Source organism: Protopterus annectens, chromosome 2.part0 (assembly GCF_019279795.1).
Source record: "Protopterus annectens isolate FY-2018-M chromosome 2.part0, PAN1.0, whole genome shotgun sequence".
In the NCBI taxonomy this organism is placed as follows: Eukaryota; Metazoa; Chordata; order Ceratodontiformes; family Protopteridae; genus Protopterus; species Protopterus annectens.
Window position 1 is genome coordinate 869027377 of NC_056728.1, and position 20637 is coordinate 869048013.

The 20637-nt window shown below is 40.8% G+C and overlaps 1 protein-coding gene across 1 annotated transcript in view; it reads right to left on the reverse strand.

Annotated features, from left to right (window-relative positions):
• LAMTOR3 (late endosomal/lysosomal adaptor, MAPK and MTOR activator 3) overlaps nucleotides 1-20637 on the reverse strand; it is a 354081-nt gene that overhangs the window by 145729 nt on the left and 187715 nt on the right. Inside the window, exon 4 of the mRNA XM_044061131.1 lies at nucleotides 1084-1142. Coding sequence (XP_043917066.1) covers nucleotides 1084-1142 — 59 coding nt within the window. The remainder of the gene's footprint in view (nucleotides 1-1083; nucleotides 1143-20637) is intronic.

Genomic DNA, 20637 nt, shown 5'->3' on the forward strand with positions numbered 1-20637 from the left:
TAACTAAAGCAGATCTTTACTTACACTGTGCTATCCACTTACATCAAAGCATACAATTCTACATTTATCCTTTTGAAATGGCTTATTGCTATTAAGAAGCAGGGTGCCTGGCAATGCTGCCAGCAACCCAGATCAAATTAGTGACAAAGGCATTAGAGACCTAGTTGGATCGCAGAAACTGAGTGACCAAAGGAACCCTGTCTGCCCTTTAGGAGGGTGTGGAACAGAATGATGATGGTTCAGTCTGCAGTACAAGATAATACCGGGTTGATGACATGTGGGGTTATGACCAAACTCAGAAGCTCACTGCAACACACACACACACAACACACACACAACACACACATGGCAGTGTGAATATCGCAACACTTTACATGTCAGTGACCAGGACAGGGCTGCATCAAGAAATAAAATCCAACCGCACAGTGTACAGCAGTATTAAGGACCAGGCAACAAATTCTGTCTGTTTAATTGCTGAATGCCCTTATCATGGGATAATAAAAGGCATATCAATCTCTAATGAGAAGCATCCTGGGTTGGGGGGGGGGGGTTCAAGGGGCCACCAAAGCAAAGGGAGTGAAAGGGTTAACGGGTCCTTCCAAAAGCCTGAGGCCTTCAAAGTCAGTGGGTCATTGATCACAAAAAAAACCCAAAAACCTTTCCTTTTGCACGTGGGCGCTCCTGCAAATAAAGCAGCTGCTGGTGTATTTAAAATTGAAAACTATAAACAATAAATCAATACTATTGCGGACAGTATTAAAATGAACAACTTAGAAGTTATAAAAATGCATCTCTTGTACAACATTCACAATACTATTATCTGGCTTTCTACAAGCTGCTTAACTAGACCACAGCCTTCAGAACATACCATAACTAAACAGGCAGCTCTGTTTAGAAGCATAATTTATTTGCTGCATTTGTGATTGGTGCCTAATTTATTCCTCATTGGTAAGCAAACACGTCAGCATACTCAAGCAAACCTTAAGTGTCAGTGACTAACTTTATCCATTCTGTCATGCACGGTGATAAACATTTAAACTTATGATGTTAGTTCTTAAAATTAAACAAGTCTTTCTGTATTACCTTTGATGACAGGCACTCCATCTCTGTCTGACACCACAATTGCATGAAGACCTTCAACACTGTAAAATAATATTTTAATGTGTTTAAGCAAAGTGGCACTGTGAAATTAACATCTACCACTTCATTAAGTCAAATATGGCATTTTATTCCACTATTAGAAAAATGAGATAAAATACACGTTTTAAGATCACATTTTCAATTTTCTTAGTAACTGACTTGCTACGAAGAAATGAATCTATCACTTAAAGAGAAGAAAAAATTGGACCTTTTGATCTAACTTCTTTTTTGAAAATATTTAATGTCTACAGCTTCTTCAACCTTCTAAACAGTAATAATCTAAGACAAAAATTAATAAAATTTCAAAAGGAAAAAAAAGAGGAGAATCATAATGATTTTACAACTACTAAAAACGGAACTGAAAAATGCAACTGCATCCAATATGAAAATTAGCAAAGGCCCAAACCACACAAATCTTAATGATTTGGATCATACCAACAGAAGAAAAAAAATAAAACAATAAACCCCTACAACTTTACTATTATTTTGATAAAAAAACTTTTAAGGCTAACTAACTACTGCTAAGAAGTGAAAACAAATGGTCCAGGCACACTTAAGATGGCTTAAAAAAGATTTATTGTAAAATTAAATATACAAGCGCTTTCACCCTGGTCAAATGCAAGGCTTTTTCAAGTGTAAAAGAACTGAAATTCTTCCATTTAAATACCCTTGGCCCTCTAAAAAGATGTAAATTCTTTAAATAAACACAGTTTTTAAAAATAAAACAAGGTGTTTATAGAGACATATCCTCCCCCCTTTAGTTACAACAGTGAATACTATAATCAAGTGCATGAAGAATTAAAACAGGAAACTGAAATGCCCTGCATGACTACTGTTAACAAAAAGTGACATGAAATATATGGAATGCATTTTAGAAAAAATATATAAGCTATATTCTAAATCATACATATCAAGTAGTTGCACTCTACTAAATTTACTCTGCAGTATATATCCCATCTCATCAAAAATGAAATCATACAAGAGGGCCAAAAATTGAACATCTGCACACTGTATTTCAGTGAAAAAGTGGAGTATCACAATACAAAGTTAAACAGCACATTCAAACACATCAATTTATAATCAGTCAAAAAGAGTGATAATGCAAAATTTCAGCTACCAGTAACTCTCTCAGATTCAGAGTTATATAATATCCGTCTTACCTACTTTACTTTGATTGTGTGAAACAGTTCTTTTAAAATAAGCTGAACAATTTATACTTGTCTTTGTATCTAAACTGGCACATGTGCTTCATGGTTCATCATGACTGGAACAAATAGATTAAAAGATGGCAATCAGTTCTCTGATGCAGGTAATCAAACATTTGCCATTCACTGTATTAAAAGCACAGTAACATTATACCACCTAAAATGAAAATCTGATTGAGGAAGATGACACACTAAAAAGCTAAGTTTTGGAATACTTTAGCGCTACACACCTCCTTCTATCTTCCATTTTTAACTAACTTTAAAAAAGCCTTCATTGTCTAATGAAAGAAAAAATGCTTTAAAACACTACCTTTATGTAATGTGTGTGATTTGGTGGGGGGTGGGGCTACAAAGCAAACATACCAGTGCCTTCAATGCTAGTTATCTACAGTCAGATGAAATGCGTTTTAAGGGTCCACATTTTTATTAAAAAGCATAAAGTACTACCTCATTCCAGAAACAAAACAAATCATAAATATAATATGGCCACATTTCTTCGTATTTTAAACAACGTCATCAGTTTTTTTGGACATTAAATTAGAAAGAGGGGAGTTCAATCAGATCATCACGAGTAGGTACAGGAAAGATACCTATAGGAATCATATCCTGCACAGAGTCATCATCCTCGACATGTGTTTAGGATTATTATTATAGCAATAACCCACGCCTGGGTGTGGGTAATGCGGGATTTACCGTGGGTAAATCCCGTATTACCCACATCAGAAGTGGGTTATTGCTATTATACTATGACATTATTTAAGAAAAGAAATAATTACATTTCTTAAATAATGGCATTGTATAATGCCTCTTTGCTGCCCTTCCGCAGCTGCCTGGTATCTGCGGCAGTTCTGATGTACTGCGCATGCCTACGCAATACATCAGAGCTGTGGCCAAAAGCAACGGAGAAAGCAAGATCTTTGTTGCTTTTTGCTGTTTTACTATGTTAAATGGGTTTAATATAGCGAGACAGCTTTAAAATAAGCAACGGAGATTTCCGTTGCTTATTTTAAAGCTGTCTTGCTATGTTAAACCCATTTAACATAGCGAGACAGGTTTAAAAAAAAGCAACGGAGAAAGCAAGATCTCCGTTGCTTTTTACACAATGTGTCGCTATGTTAAAGGAGTTTAACATAGCGAGACAGCTTTAAAAAAAGCAAAGGAGATCTCCGTTGCTTTTTTTAAACCTGTCTCGCTATGTTAAACTCTTTTAACATAGCGAGACAGTGTTTTAAAAGACACTTACTAATGGAAAAAGTCCGGGCGACCGGACCTTTTTCCATTAGTATAAGTCGATTTACAACGTGCATGCTGGCCAATCAGTGTGCACGTTTTGGAATATTAATGGGGGGTCATGGTATAATAGGGGACAAGGTATGAGGATATCCAGAATGCACAACAACGCAGCTGATGGTGAAGCAGCTTTGGGTGATACGAAGGAAGAGAGATAGGTTATAAAGAGCAGGAAATTCAATTTGAATTGAACTAAAGGATTTGTGAAAGGGGGTCAACTAGACCTTAATTCTCAGAAGCTAGTGATAAGGGGAGTAAGAATGGGCAAGATGAAGATTTCCTGTGTATTTTTCTAACGTTACATCAGTGTGTGAGGTTATAAAATGGAACTGGCACATTTTAATGTCAGACAAAGACTTACAGGATGTTATAGGTATAGAACCAATATTTATTTTCAAGAATAAAAAATCCCTTAAGCGTCTATTATGTTATGAACCTGTGAAGAAGCAAGTATGAGCCCAATTCTGCTAAAGGCACGTTCCTTTGTGGAAGGTGTAATTTTTGTATCTTTATTAGCAAAGATAATAGCTTTAAACATACCGTTACAGGGAAAGTGCATAGGTTTGATGCATTAGCTAGCTGCCAGACTAAGAATTAAGTCTACTTAGCCCAGTGTAATACTTGCCAAAGATTTTATGTTGGCAAGACGAACAGAACATTGATGGAAAAGGTCAGAGAGCACGTTAGATGCATTAGGCAAGTCAAATGAGAAGAACCCGCTGGCTAAACATTTTATAGATACTACCAGTGAACATAATTTTAGCATTATGGTAATTGAGACTATACCAGAAGATCAGAGGTTGGGTGACATCCCCAACAAGACAGAGTAGGGAGCTTTAATGGATACTGCAACTACAGACAGAAAAGTGCAAGGGCTTAAATGGGAAGGTCTCTAAGACCAGCCCATAAAGCTAGAGGGCTGTTCAGATGAAGTGAATATTTAGTAAATAAGAGAATATACATGACTAGTTTGTAATGAGCCTATTGGTGGAATATGAATGGCTTAGGGGTATTTATCCGAATTTTTGTAACTTGCTTTATGGTCTGATGAAGCTGATATAGTCGGTGAAAGCACTTATGTTTGTTTTATTGTTTTTTAAGTTATTAAACCAGTTAATTTCATCTCTGCTGCATCACAGTGTTTTTATTCTTGTTCATATATTTTAAACACTTACAATTATTAAAGAAAAGGACACTGCCACATATCAAAAAGATGCTTCAAAAAACAACCTGAATCTATATGGATCTGCAGGGAGGTACAGCTTAATTAAGAAACAAAGAATGTGATGTAATAAGATCACCCACAGAAGTAGCTGAAAAAACTGACAAGTCAGGATGCCAAGAGCAGATGTAGCTCCAAGAATACCACATCCTTACACCTGTCAAAACAAAAAACAGTATTCCACATTTGACTACAAGTAATGAAAACAAACTAAGCAACATAAACACAGCCGTACTACTACTAACAGTAACAGAGCACCTCTCATGTTTGACTTGCACCCTGTAATTGCATTTTTCTGAAGAAGTATGAAACTAAAATTTATAGAATAGTTGTACATCAATGTGCATTTTTTGAAGAATAAACCAACATGAAACCAATTTTTTTGCAAACTAACACAAATGGCTGTGAGAAACTGGTACTGTGCAAACATCGGCATGTATATGCTGAATGCAAGTGCAACACACGCTTCACAAAACTAAAATGATGAAGTTGCAGAAGAATATTAAAGTCCATGTATACAATGGCAACAGTTCATAGGCTCATAGGTAGGTACAAGGCTATTGGCCCTAGGCCCTATATAAGCCTAACAAAAAAGGTATGTTGGGTTTCGCCACCCAAGAAAAATTAATTTTCCTGTACCTTTGTCGAGCAGAGCCACAGAAGTGATCTTGGGGGTGAATTTCCTATTTCCCATCCAATCATCATGACTTTTCTTGAGTGCTAATGAGGAGCTTTGTTCGATATACATAGGTAGTTTGTTTCAGAGTAAAGGAGGTCTCTGAGACAGGAATAGTACAGTTTTGTACCTACCATAAATGTAGATGTTCGGAGATCCACATTGCTGCAGTCCCCTTACACTGGGTAGTAGGAGCTGCCAAAATGCCCTGTAGAATTAGCAGTGGCAAAACCAGCCCTAGATTTAGAGAGTAAAGTGAAAGGTGATATGCTTAGAAAGTATGCACTGAAAGTGGAATGAGGCCTAATCCCAGCTGGAATCTCTCCTTGATGATGGGGAATACAGAAAAAAAATGCAAACCCAATCCACTTAGAAATAGTTTGTTTTGACACAGGCTTGCCCTGAGAACCCAAAGCAAATGAAACAAATAACTGCTGAGACTGCCTGAACCCTTTAGTTCTGTCAAAATAATAATATCGCCTGTGTGTACATCTAAATAAAGCAAAAGGCAAATGAATAGTTTGGTTTAAAGCCACACTAAACCACTTTAGGCATAAAGGAAGGATTAAAATTAAGAAAGGCTCAACCGCCCATAAGGCCTCTGAAACTCAACCTTTTCTTGCATGGCCAACAACAAAAAAAAAAAAGCCATGAAAAAATATAATTTTTCAGTAGCTGCAGGCTCAAAAAGGAATGTAGAGTTCTCAACACAACACAAATTGAGCTGTTAGGTGCAGAGAGTGAAGTTTGACATTGAGCAAATGACTGTCCCACTGAGACAACAGGGAAGGCAATGGCCTTTAGTAGTACCTTTGGGAGGAGAGGCAGAGGTGGAAAGGCATACACATGAAGATTGTGAAAGAAAAGAAAGAGCATCCACTTTCCAAGCTGTGGGAAAACTTTGGCAGCTGGTGGTTTAGTGGAGAAGCAAAAAGATCTATGTCTGGTCTCCCATGACACTGTCTGTCAATTTCTGAACATGATCAACACATCTGCTAAGGAGTTCTGTGCTCGGCAGAAAACCTTGCCTGAAAGATTGCTGTAAACTGCTATTAATGCAAACTGGACTGCTAACATCTCTTTCAAGTTGATATCAGATGAGCTCCCAGAGCTTTGTCTGAGGCATCTGTGTTTAGGTGACATTCCTGAGCCCACCACAAATTCCTTTTTGAATGCAGGTTAAGATGCCATGAACCCCAAGGCTTGAAGGACTGTCCTCAGTCAGCCTTTTGTTTGTCCGGGGTCAAAAAGGCCATCTGGGATGCTTATTTCGTTCACAGAATACCCCAGGCATCTCAGAATCAGGCAATCGTCCAAATGTAAAAGCTGTTGTAACGCCAACATTTGAACATTTGGAGTAACAGAGAAATTTGCTTGTGAGCCTCTATTCTTGCTGGAGGAGGAACGCTGGCGCCTTTGAAAATTAAACTCCAATTTTCTTTGAAAAGTGAGCTGAAAAGGTAGGTCATTGGGTCTGGATCTACCCTAGACTGGGAATCATATAAGAAGGATCGTCCCACCTTGGTAAATTAAGCCCTCATAGCTAGGGAGGAGGAAGTATTAACTTTGTTTCCCCATCTATCCAAAAGTCTGTCCTCTTTATCTGGAGGAACCGGATTTTTGACAACAGAAGCCTTAACACCCTTTAGGGCCCCTGACTAACGGTTTTCTGGGTCTGCCCTACTTAAAAAAAAATACTTTTGCTTCAGGCACCTACCCTACCTGTCCCTGTCGGTTAGGAGGGAGAGGAGGGGAAGAAAAGAAGCCTAAGGGAAGCTCAAACACATCTTCCACAACATTCAGGAGGAGAAGCAGAAGGAGTAGAATCATCCACATCAGAATCAGAATAAGGAGAATACTCCTGCAAGTCAAAGTCTCTCCCTGGGACTCCAGGAAACCTCCAGAACATCTATCCCTCCAGCATGGTCTGTTTAATGTGGTGACAAGGTTTAGGTCCCTAGAGCATGTAGCTCGGAGGGATTGGGATATCTTTAAGTGGAGCATGTCCAACAGCTCTGGGTTTGACATAGCTGTGTATGTTAGGCAGAGATCGCCTTTGAGTAGGCAATATGCAACGGAGTAAAACTTGAGTTTTTTTAGTAGGTCTGCGTAGGGCATCTGTTTGAGGCCGGAAATCCTCTTTGTGAGGTATTTCTGTGGCCTTTCCAGTTGTTGTACAGGTCTTGTAATGTACATACCAAAAGGGGCATTGTACTCTATAATGGGTCTAATGAGTGATGAGTAGAGGGGAACAATGGCCTCTTTTTTCATGGAAGAGAAACCTTTTGTGATGAGGTGTGCCATGCAGAAGGATTTCCTGACTACTGTGGCGATGTGATAATCAAAGAAGAGCCTACTATCCACCTGCGTTCCAAGGTCTCATCATAATTTCAGTGTTAAGTAGACTACCGCCTATGCAGTAGTTCATGGGTACAGAGTTTTTACTAAAGGGGATGACAATGCACTTTTTGGCACTGAGCTTGAGGTCATGGCTTTGACACCAGGCATCTGTCTCAGTGAGGCCCTTTTATAGGATGTCCACATCATTAGGAGTTTCGATTATGGCTCCTAGCTTGCAGTCATCTGCGAACTTAGTTAGCCAAAGACCTTCTGTGTGTTAGCCTGTACTTCAGAGAAGTAGATACCAAACAGGAGAGGACCCATACTGAACCCTGTGATACTCCATTTGTCACAGGTCTGAAGTTGGATTTGGAGTCTGCTACTTTCACAGTGTGGGTTTTGTCAGTGAGCCAGTTGGCAACCCATCTTGTGACATAAGGATTTATACCTAGTTTAGTGAGTTTATCTATAATTCCAGAGTGGGGGATGGTGTCGAAAGCCTTGGCGAGATCTAGTTAGGCTGTGTGAACCACCTTACCCTCATCTACAGCTTTGGTGACTGCTTCAAAGAAGTCTATCAGGTTTAGGAGACATGATCTGCCTTTTACAAACCCGAACTGGGTGGGGTCCAGAGTTTGGAGATTACCAATGTCTTTGTTTATAAATTCCATGATGATACGTTCCATGGCCTTGCAGACCAGGCTCATGAGGCTAATTTGGAGGTAGTTCCTGGGATCTGTGGTGGCTCCCCCTTTATGGAATGGGATAACTGTTGCTGTGCACCATTCAGTGGGCACAAAGCCTGGAGGTGGGGCTATGACTAAACATGGTACTTGGGTGGGGTGCCAGTTTGTTCTGTAGTTCATGTAGAATGCAGCCTGGGATGTCGTTAGGTCCCATGGATGCTGTGTTCTTGGCTTTGGAGAGTGTGGTTTTTACATGTGCAGCCATGATTACAGGAACTTTGCATTCTTCCGGTATAGAGATGGGCCATTTAAGGGGTGAGACAGGGGTAAAGTTAGCACTGAACCTATCTGACAGGATGTTGGCAGTATCAGTTGGTTCTGTATATTTAGTGCCATTGTGCTGCAACTCAAAGCAGATCCGAGTGTTGCCATTGAGATTCCTGACATAGCTATAGAATGCTTTCTGGTTGTCTTTAGAATCAGTGGCGATTCTGTTTTCATAACTAGCTTTGGAGGATTTTATGAGGGACCTCAGCTTCTTACTGAGGCTGACCAGGGAGTTCTTCCAATCATGGGATTTTACTCTTTTTTTGCAACAGTTTCTTTCTTCTGCTGTAGAGTTTGTTTATGGCAGGGGACCACCAGATTGGCTTCCTTTTTCTGGAGGATAGCATCATGGTTCTCTTAGGGATAGCATGATCCATGCAGTCATGTAAGTGCTTACAAAGTGCATTTGTGTAGGATTCAACAGTCATACCTCTATAGTCCGTCTGCATGGGTATTGTGAAGTTTGCCACTTCTGTCTTAAGAAGCGTGAAGTTGGCTTTGAAGAAATTTTTTACGGTGGTTTCCCTAATGGGGGGCAGGATGTGGATGTCTATGGTGATTAGCTTGTGGTCAGATCTGACCAACGAGGAAATGACCTCTGGTGTGGAACACCAGTCGCCCATGTTGGTAATGACCAAGTCTTAGGATATTGCTGCCCCTGGTGGGGGTGTGGATATGTTGATCCAGGGCATTGGAATTTATGAATTCCAGAAAATGTTGAGCAAAAGAGTTGGTACATGAGTAGTTTTCCCAGTTAATGGTGGGGCAGTTGAAATTGCCCATTATTAGGGTGTTGGGTTGTACCCTAATATTTTCCAGTGGATCAAGAAATGAGGAGTGGGAATCCTGGGGCATGGTGGGGGATCTGTAGCAAGCTACAATTTGGATTGCAGTCTTGCCCAGAGTTAGTTGCACTTGGATAATGTCGGATGCATTATGCTGAGCAACTAGCCTGGAGGTGTGGATATCCTTAATGAATATGGACACGCCTCTGCCTTTAGTGTTTCAGACCAGGTTAGGTGGCCAAAAGGTGTGGTATGAATTATAGCCTGGTAATGAAGGGGTGCTCTCTGGAGCCTTGAACCAGGTCTCTGTCACTGCACAGATGTCAATGTCCTCAATTTTAAGGAGTGCCACGAGTGAGTGCATTTTGAGGTTTAGACTTCTAGCACTGAGTAGCATTACCTTCAGATTTTGTTTGCTTGTACCTGTTGCTGTGGTGAATTTGTCATTTGAACATTGCCTAAAAAAAGGCACTATAGGGGTGGCAAGAGCCTTAGCCAGTATCCGGAATCCCAAGGACAACAGGTGCAGGCCATCTCTATCAAAGCATCGTGGTCTGTCGATCGTGTCATCCCAGGCAAACAGATACTGGATCCCCTTAGAATGACAAATGTGCTACCACCATGCATTTCACTGCTAAGTCTTAAACCCAGGACCCTGTGGACTACAGTCAGAGCAGCATACCAGTATGTCAAATCATCAATTTCAAGCAATTTCATAATTAAATAATGTTATTAAATAACAGCAATAAATCACTTTTGTGTGGTGTTACACAGATTTTATCCATGGCTGCCTTTGTTTAATCACTCGTGCTTTGCTCTTGTGATCAAGTTACAATAACCATAGGTAAAGAGTGCACTCCCTATACTCAGTCTTGGATTACTGCAAAATTATAGCATTTGTACCTATTGATTAAAAGGAAAAATGTATTGTAAATGTTATAGCCACTACTTAGCAACATAGTTACATTTTACTAGTTAAAGACAAAATTGTACAATTTACTAGTTATTTCAACGTGAATACTTAAAACCTACCATTTATGTTAGGTAGACTAGCAGTATCCAAGAACAACTCAAATACTGCGTCTTTTACATATCAGAACAAGCTTAATCAATGTTACTATCAAGTACTATTTTCAGATAAAGTCTGTAGCACAACACTGTAATTTTGTTAGCAGACTTCACTGAATGTCTTCCATAAAGAGACAAAAGAAGACTTGTAGGACAACACATTTAAAACAAAATGCTTCTTTTAATTATTTTTTTGTTCTTTTTATTCCCTTCAAGGTATAGTCCCTTTTCAGATTTTACCACTCTCAAAACCACAGAAATATATTAGTAGTTTAACAATTTTTTTTATGAACAAAGCAAGGATACTATGACTTCCCATTGTTTCTTCATTTTGTTTAGCATTGTTTCACAATCCATCCATCCATAATCCCTTTTCCCCATTTTTACATGGGGTCCTGATGTCATTTCAACAGTGACAGTAATCTTGAGCCAAGGTTTACACCACCAGGTGACTAGCCCTGCCAAATATTTGAACAGATTCAACTCCAATTATTACTCCTTGCTATACCTGCTTCAATGAACAGAGCTTTTTCTTGCAGAATTGTAAGTCAACAATGGTCATTTAAGTTAGTCACTTCTTCAATAAATTCCCTCTAAAGCAGAAATTCTGAATTTGATTGCATTTCTTCTTATTAAATTCAAAACAAATAATTTTATCTTAGGAAATTTTAAGAGAATCTTGTTAAGAACTTTTGATATTGGACTTGAGAAATTCTTTAAAAAATCCTCCTGAATAATATGACCCTCAACCATGGATCTTAAAACTCTGGATCTTTTTGTTCCTTAGTTTGAAACACTAGCTCCAGTTTCAGGTTGTTTAGGTTTGGTATTTTTATCATGTTTTTACAAGAAGAGTATGGTGAAGCTGCTTAGTCTGTACATATGTCCCTCACCTGCTGCACTTTCTCCAAGCACATCAGACACAGGTATGCACAGAAATTTAATTTAAATCCAACATCAGATGGAAACAAACTGAAGTATAAAGAGCTCATTGAGCCAAGTTATTAGATATAAGACTGAACTCAAATATGGTTTACATTTATTTGTACTTGATTAAATGATGAGAGGACAGATACCTGGTATTCTAGCTAGCATCATAAACCTATATATATATATATATATATATATATATATATATATATATATATATATATATATATATATGGTTCCCCTTCATATGATCGAATTTCTCTAAACTCGAAACCAGAATCTCAAATTTAGAGATTTACTCTCTAACAAAGTTAATATTAAAACTAACCTTAGACTTTAGCACCTCTACCTTTCAACCAGAAACTGCATAGGCTCTCACATCTCTTGTGCCCTCATCAAAGCACAGAGCTTTGCCAACAAACCTGACCAAAAAAGTGCCTTCTTTTCCTCCCACAACTCACACATTACAGCTACCAGTGAATACTGGATGAAACCAAGGAGCCCCAACTTTCAGCACCTCTTTCCCTCATACAATTATGAGTATGATACAAGACATGGTAACAGAAAAGGGGGTGGCTATTACTCTACAAATGCCACCTTAAGCCCACTGTCCTACCAAAACACTACAACAAACACAGACCCCAACTGGATCCTCCTAAAATTCAACACCAGGAAGAATTTCAAGATGGCTGCACACTGCTCAACAGCTTAACTTCAGCTCCCCCAATGTGAAAAAATAAACTGAAAGATAAGAGCCAGGAACTCTGCCACTTTTAATAAATTCAGTTACCGGCTAGTAAGTTACACTGCCTGGATGTCAGCAAAGAGGAAAATTAGAGAGTCTGAAAGAAAATCAACTAGAAAAGGTGAAGAGAAAACATTGACAAGGAAGAATCCTGCAGCTGTTCAGCCAAAAGCAGTTCAAGTTCCAGCTTTGGGGCAAGAAATGGCTGCTAATAACCTAGAGGAAAAAATAAGTCAAATGAGCTCAGAGCTAATTAAAATGAAACACTGAAGGATGTATATCAACTCAAACAACAGGAAGCTGGAAAAGTGGAAAAAGCTTTAAACAGATATTCAGATGAACTGATAAAACTGCAAATTTGAGAGGTCAGAATGAGGAAAAGGCTGGCTGAGTATGATACTGGTCAAGCAGAGAGGTTTCAAAACATGGCAGAGTTAGAAGACATAGCTCACAGGGAAAACCGGAGATATTCTGTGTACAAAAAAACTAGAAAGAACAGATCACACTAAATTTTATGAAGGAACAAATAAGCAACTGGACTAATAGTATTCCACAGCAGGATTTGTTAATTGAAAGGGCACATCATGTGTGTGTGTGGTCCAAAGCTGGACATGAAAAAGCAGCCAATACCTGTATTAGTAAAGGTGAAAGCCTAACAGCAGAAAGAATTGATTCTGGCACAACTGTGGCTAAAGAGCAAAGTATCAAATGTTGGAGGCAGTAGAGCATCTGGGGAAAATTATTATTCACTGTACAACAGGCAAAAGAGAAGCAAATGTTTCCAGCAGTCAGGGAATGTTGAGAGGCAAGTGTGAGATTCAAGCTTCTGTATCCAACTGTCTTCAGAATATTTTTCCTGGAGGATTAAAATCATTTTTGACTTTGCTTCTCGTTCTTCTGATGATAAAGCTCACAGAAAGACTGTTTCAGTGAAACATTTTCCAGTGTTCCAAAGGAAAATGCTTGAGATACGAGGAAAAGCATAGGAGTTTGCTGTAAAACTTGGGAATACCTTGGAACTGAATTGGAGTCTGGAGTTGGGGAAAGGGGATGAACAAGTAGAAGACCAGCAACAAGGAAATAAGCAAATTAATTAAGATTACAAAGCAACAGTTGCATTTGTGAAACACAGCTTACAAGAAAGTGGAAAGAATGGACTTTTGATGACTTTGCTAAACTTGTGAGGGATTGAAAGGCATTTGCCTCACTTCATTGTCATTAATGTTTGGAAGGACACAAATGGTAAGGGAAAAAGGTAACTAAGTAAAGCAGTTTCTCTTCTTATCAGTACAAACCTTTTCATTATATAAATTACATGTTGTATGGGGCATTTGCAGTTATTGTATAAAAAGAATGCTGAGCAAATATTTCTTTCCTTTTCTTCTTCTTTTTTTAGTATTAAGAAATGCAGGCATTACAAATCAAAAAAAGAGAAAAAAAAAAGCCTCGAGAAAAGCAAGATTAAGTTAAACTGTATACCTGGGTTGTTGAGATTAAGGATGGGTCTAAAAGTGTACAGACTACAATACATGTACAGCTGATATGTTTAATGACAGAATTAAGGTTTTATGCTTAATCTAATAAATTTTATGTGGAAACAAGTAAAAAAGAGAACACTCAAAGTAGTTAAAATCTTTCCTTTAGCAATAAATGTTCAGCATGTCTTTAGAAGTGTGCAGCTGGGGGGATTTTCTCTTACTTGTCCATGGAGACAGACTTAGTCCAGGACAATAAAAACCCAGGACACTGGTTTCTTTAAAAGTTCATCCTTCCTGAAAGCATGCAAGCTGTTTATCTCTCATCTGGGGCAATAAAGTTAAAAAGAAGCAGACACCAATTAATGTAAGTAGGAGCACAGGCAGTAACATGTGCCTTATCATAGTAACCTTAAAGTTAGGTCAGATAGTGCCTGTGTTAGGACAACCCTTCCTACCAGTAGGGTTAAAACTTCATTACATGACGATGTACATAACTGTGTGTGTTTGTAGTATGTTAACATGTTATGGAGGTGTTCTAGGGTGCGTTTGCCTTTTTGTTTGAGGGTTTTCATTAAAACAAAGTTTTGTAAAAAGTGGCTCAGGTTCAAATTCAGATGACAAGAAAAGTACAGTTGTGTACACTTACATTAAATGTAGATGTTAGAGTGTATTCACTGTTGCAGTCATCACACTTGGGTTATCTGCCTGCAGGTGGGCCTCAGTCAGTCTGAATACCAGAGACTTAGTATTTCTGCATCTGATGCTGTCACTCCAGGACTGACATCAGGTCATCAAGGGTATAAAAACAGGCAGCCGACGCTATTACATCATTTTTTCTTCCCTAACGTCATGAGCCCCCCAAATAGGGAGCTAAGTTATGGTGGGGAAAACACCACCAGTTAAAAGTAAATATCAATACCAATACCAACACCCCTGATAGGGTTGAGTAATAGTCATAGAGAGGAGAGGTGGGGGCTGGAGGGAGGGAAACCAAGACTGAAACAGTGAACACACTCGAACATCTACATTTATGGTAAGTGTACACAACTGTACTATGTTCTTTGTGTTTCACTGTTGCAGTCATCACACTTGGGTAGATTCCCAAAGCTGAAGAAGGGTGGAGGCAGTTGAGAAGAGGTAGGGGTGGCTAGTATGCCTTTCAGGACTGCTGTTGCAAAACCTGCCATGGATTTGGAAAAGATAGGCATGTGGTAATGTTTGGTGAAGGTGTGTACAGAACTCCAGGATGTCCCTGGTAGGGATTCCCCTGAGAAATGCTGTAGAGGTAGAGGTTACCCTAGTGGAAAATGTTCTGACCCCCTGAGGGGTTGGTTTCCCATGGTGCTTGTAGCATAAATGGATGCAGTGTGCTATCCATTTGGAAATTGTTGGTTCTGAAATGGCCTTGCCCTCTGCCCCTGTTGCAAAGCTGACTAGTAACTGGTCAGATTTCCTGAAGGGCTTAGTCCTATCAAGGTAGAATCTGAACTGTCTGTGCGTGTCCAAGGAGTGCAGGATCCTTTCCCCTTTAATTTGAGGATTAGGGAAGAAGGTTGTCAAATGGATGGATTGGTTGAGAGCCACACTGGACACCACTTTAGGCATAAAGGAAGGGTTAGTCCTGAGGGAAACCCTAACAGCATGGAAAATAATGAAGGGTTCCACAGCCATAAGTGCTTGTAGCTCAGACACTCTTCTAGCTGAAGTGATGGCCAGAAGCAAGGCTGTTTTCCAAGAGAGGAATTTTAACTCTGCTGACGCTGCAGGTTCAAGGGGGGGGGGTGAGCTTTTCCAGTACAAAGTTAAGGCCCCAAGCAGGGTTGGGAGCTCTCCTTGGCAGCCTTAAGTTTGTTGCCCCTCTCAGGAACTGTTTGATAAAAGGGGGGCAAGAAGAGAGGTGGCTCAGTGTTGTAATGAGCCAAAATGGCTGAGGCATGAATCTTAATGGAGGAGAAGGACAGGCCTTTGTGGAGTAAATCTGCTAAGTAATCCAGGATTAGAGACAGGGAGGGCAGAGTTGTGTCTTCTCCTTTAGATTGAATCCAGGAGCAGTACCTTTTCCACTTATCAGCATAGGATTTTCTTGTACTTGGTCTTCTGGCTTCAAGAATGATGTCCAGCACCTGCTTGCTTAGGATTACTGGGGGAGAATTCAAGGAATAAGCCAGGCTGCAAGATTTAGGGTTTGCAGGTGAGGAAGCAAAATCTGTCCCCCCTGCTGAGAGAGCAGGGTTGGGTTCTGGTGTAGGTGCCAGGGTGGCACCGGTGAAAGGTTGCACAAGAGTGGGTACCAGTGCTGCCGTGGCCAGTCCAGGGCAATCAGAATTGTCCTTGGTTTGTCATGTCTTATCTTGAGTAATACTCTTGAGAGAAGGGGCAGAGGGGGAAAAGGCATAGATTGAGAAATGTACCCACTGAAAAGATTGGGCGTCCACTTTCCAGGCCCTGCTGTGAGCAATTCATGGTGCAGAATCTGCTGAGCTGCTGGTTGTAGGGGGAGGCAAAGAGATCTACCTCTGGGCTCCCCCATTTCTGAATCAGAAGGTTGAAGATGCTGGGCTTTAATTGTCACTCATGTGGGTCTAGGAGATTTTTGCTCAAGTCGTCTGCCAGTGAGTTTTCTTTGCCTGGCAGGAATTGAGCTTGCAGATGGACTTGCATGTCCAAGGCCATGTTCCACAGGGCCATAGCTAGCCTAAAGAGTGGGTAAGAGAGTGGGTTCCTCCCTGCTTGTTGATGTACCACATAACTGGGGTGTTGTCTGTTTTTATTAGCAGGTGTCTTGGTGAGAGTAGGGATCTGAAAGCTGTCAGAGCGTGCTGCACAGCTAGCATCTCTTTTTGGTCTTGGTTGATGTGCAGATGAATTTGACTTGGGCTCCAGTGGCCCTGAATGTACTTGTCGTCCATGTGTGCTCCCCAGGCATAGTCTGATGCATCTGTGGTTAGGGTCTGGGCGGCGTGGGATTGAGTAAAGGGCAGTCCCTTGTTGTGGTTGCATGCTGCTGCCCACCAAAGAAACTCTGTCCTTTTATAAGGTACGATAGGAAGGACTGTTTCCAGGTCCTGAGAATGTTGGCACCAAAGACTTAAGTACCACTGACGTTTCCTCATATGCAGTCTGGCATATGGAATTAGTAGGATGCATGAGGCCATAAACCCTAGGGCCTGCAGGATTTTCCTTGCAAACAGCTGGGTTCTGGTGGCCATTTGAGTAAAATAGTCTGTCAGATAGGCTTCTTTTCCTGAAGTGAGGAATGCCATCTGGGAAGCTGTGTCCAAGCTTGCTCCCAGGAATACAATCTTTTGACTGGGGACTAGTTTTGATTTCTTTTCGTTGATGGTGTAACCCCAGGAATGTGAGAAGGGGTTTTACAAATGTCAGGTGCTGCAACAGCAATTCCTGATGGTCTGCCTGAATAAGGCAGTTGTCCAAGTACGGGTAAATGTGGATATTTCTCTGCCTGCAGTAAGCAATGGCTGGAGCCAGGCATTTTGTGAATACTCTGGGTGCAGTGGATAAGCCAACGGGAAGTGCAGATAACTGATAATGGATAAATCCAGCCCTGAAACGTAGATATTTCCTGCATGACTCCCTTACAATGATGTGCAGATAGGCTTCTTTTAAGTCTAGGGTGACTAACCAGGCATCTTTGGCTAGCATGGGTAGAAGCTGCTGCAGGGTGAGCATTTTGAATTTTGGTACCACCAGGAAGGTGTTGAGAATTGAAAGATCTAGGATTGGGTGCCAAGAGCCCTCTTTTCTGGGTACCAGGAAAAGTCTAGAATAGAAACCTTGACCTATCTATTCCACAGGAACAGACTGAATTGCCCTTATAAAGAGCAGGGATAGAACTTGGTTTTGTGCCTCTGCCCACTGGTTTGGAGGAAGGTCTGGCAACCCTTTTGGGGTTGGCAGTGTGTGGAAGTAAAATTTGTACCACTGGGATACAATGTTGAGCACCCATCGGTCTTTGGTGATGGACATCCAGTTTTTTGCATGAAGGGCAAGTTTTCCCCCTAGGGGCACAAGCAGTTGGGCAGAGGTGGGGAGTGGAGTAGAGAAGTAATTGTGAATTCTTTCCATAAGGGGGTGGCTTAGCACTCCCTGCTTTGGAGGTGGAGGCACTCCATTGGTTAGATCTCTGCATACCCTAAGACTGTAGTCTGGGGAATCTGCTTCCCCTGGGTCTAGTTTGAGATAGCCTTGAGGGGGCTGGAAAGGACAAATGTTTCTAGGGGCAATGCCTACTGAATCTAGGAGGCTGTACTTGTAAGAATTCTTTGACTGTCAGCATAGATTTAGCTTTTTCTTCCATCTTTTCAAGAACCTCCTCTTCTTTGGTGCCAAACAGATTGTCCTTGTTCAAAGCAGCGCCTAACAACTTTGATTTGACATGGTCTGGCAAGGTCTGCTCCTTAAGCCAAGCGTGACTTCTCAATACAGAACCAGTGACTGCTGCCCTGCAAAAGATGCTTCTAGGGTGTCAAAGCCACACTGCAATGTATGCTTGCTGACTTGGCTTGCAGCATGCATAAGCTCTTGCAATTCTTTATTTTTTGCACAGTCTGTAAAGGTTGCAATTTTTTAGTTTTAATAAGTTCCATAATATGGTGTTGGTACTTCAGCATGTGAAATTGACAATTCAAAGTCCTAATGGCGAGAGTTGCAGAGGTATATACTTTCTTACCCCATCTGTCCAAAGCTCTGGAATGCCTGTCCAAAGGGGTGGGATTCTTAGCTGTAGTTGCCTCAATACCTTTAGGCCCCTGGGAAATGATCTCTGGGTCAGCAGTAGGATTTTTGAAAAGGAATTTGAGAGAGTCAGGTACTCTGTAGTACCGGTCTGGTTTCCTAGGAGCAGGGGGTAAAGTATCAGGTGTAAGACTGGATTCCATAAAGACATCATCCACAGCTTCCAGGACTGGAGGTATTGCTAAAGGCCTATGTTGTGGCAAATCTAGAAATTCTCTGAGTCTCTTTTTTGGACTGAGGATAGTCTTGGCATTCCCAGTTGAAATGCTCTCTTAAGGTATGTAAGGTTTCACCAAATGAAAAATCCTCTGGAGGAGAGGCAGAGGGAATGGATTCTTCTGCATCTGAATCCTCATATGCAGATAAGGACATGTCTTCATAATCAGATACCTCAGAGTTGTCAGACTCTTGGTCTGTTGAAGCTGCTGGGGACAGGTCTCTTTCTCTTAGCAGGGGAAGGCTGACTTCCCCTAATCAGCATAATAAAGTCTTCTGCTGTTTTAAGCATTTGATGTTGTGGCAAGGGAGCAGGTGCATGCTCTTTGGTCGGTTTTCTAGATGTAGCGCATACTCTTGGCCTTAGAAACTCGGTAGTTTTAGACAAAACTGAAGTAGGGAAAGAAGTCGTCGGTTTGTGTCGAACATCGGTAGCGTGAAGAACTTCCTCAGAAGCCGGTGCCTGCTCAGCGGCTCCGGACCCACCCAAGGTAGAGACATCTGCAGGTTCCATAGTCGAAAAGGAGTCTCGCAGCATACCGGACTCTGAACAGGTCTCTGTAGAGGCCTGCGAATCCACTGAAGCGGGCATCAGGGTCTGCAAAAGCACCTCACTGAGTACCAGCGAACTGGTGACTAGCTTAACGGAAGCATCGTCAGCAGCTTTGGACCTGTATGGTCTGTCTCTGTCTTCATCCTTATGTTTTTTTCAGAATATCAGTAGTTGGATGGCTTACCAAAGCCATTTTGGAATACGGAGATAAAGAATGAAAGTATTTAGAGACAATAAGGGCCCGATGATGAATGTTGAACAAGGCACAAAACCGTCAGCAAGGTACATCGTGGTCTGGGCCTAAACAGGTGACGCAGTAAGAATGGAAATCTCGGTGTGGCATTTGCATTCCACAGGCAAGACAATTGTTAACTTTTTCTGACATCGGTTAGAGCAAGAAAAAAGGATCCCTGACGGGTTTACTTAGCTTTAGAAGACTTTAGGATGATTCAATTCATAAATGAAAACTCAGGTAGCGGCCGACTGGCACTCGTGCGAACTGCTTCTGCTGTGGGCTCCTCGGCAAGAAAGACTGATGTAATGGTGTCGGCTGCCTGTTTTTATACCCCTGATGACTTGATGTCAGTCCTGGAGTAACAGCATCTGACACAGAAATACTAAGTCTCTGGTATTCGGGGCGACTGAGGGCTACCTGCAGGCAGTTAACCCAAGTGTGATGACTGCAACAGTGAAACACGAAGAACATCAAATATTAGATATAATATATAATATGTGGGAATAATAATTTCTTGTCATAATGACAACACTCTAATATCATGGAATGTAAATGGCCTAACAGATACAGCCATAAAGGAAAGAATATTGAATTATATTAAGAAATGCATAGTGCAAATAGCAATGCTACAAGACACACATTTGGAAAGAAATGAGCATGTGGATTTGATAAAGAAAATTTCAGGATGGATATTCAGCAGAATGTCTGGGACAAAGGAGAAGGGGAGTACTTGTACCAATTCCTAGAGGAGCTCCAACAGCAATAGAAGGGGGGGGATAATAATGGTAGATTGGTAGAAGTAAGGGGCTACCGGTAAGGGAAGAGGATTATGCTGACATGTATTTATATTCCACCTAAAACTGCTATTATGAAGTTTAATAAAATGTTGGGAGAAATATTCAGCTTTCAGCAAAAAATATTACTTGCACGTAGGGAATAAAATTTGATTTGCAACACTGAGGACGTATGGGGGGGAGATATGTATG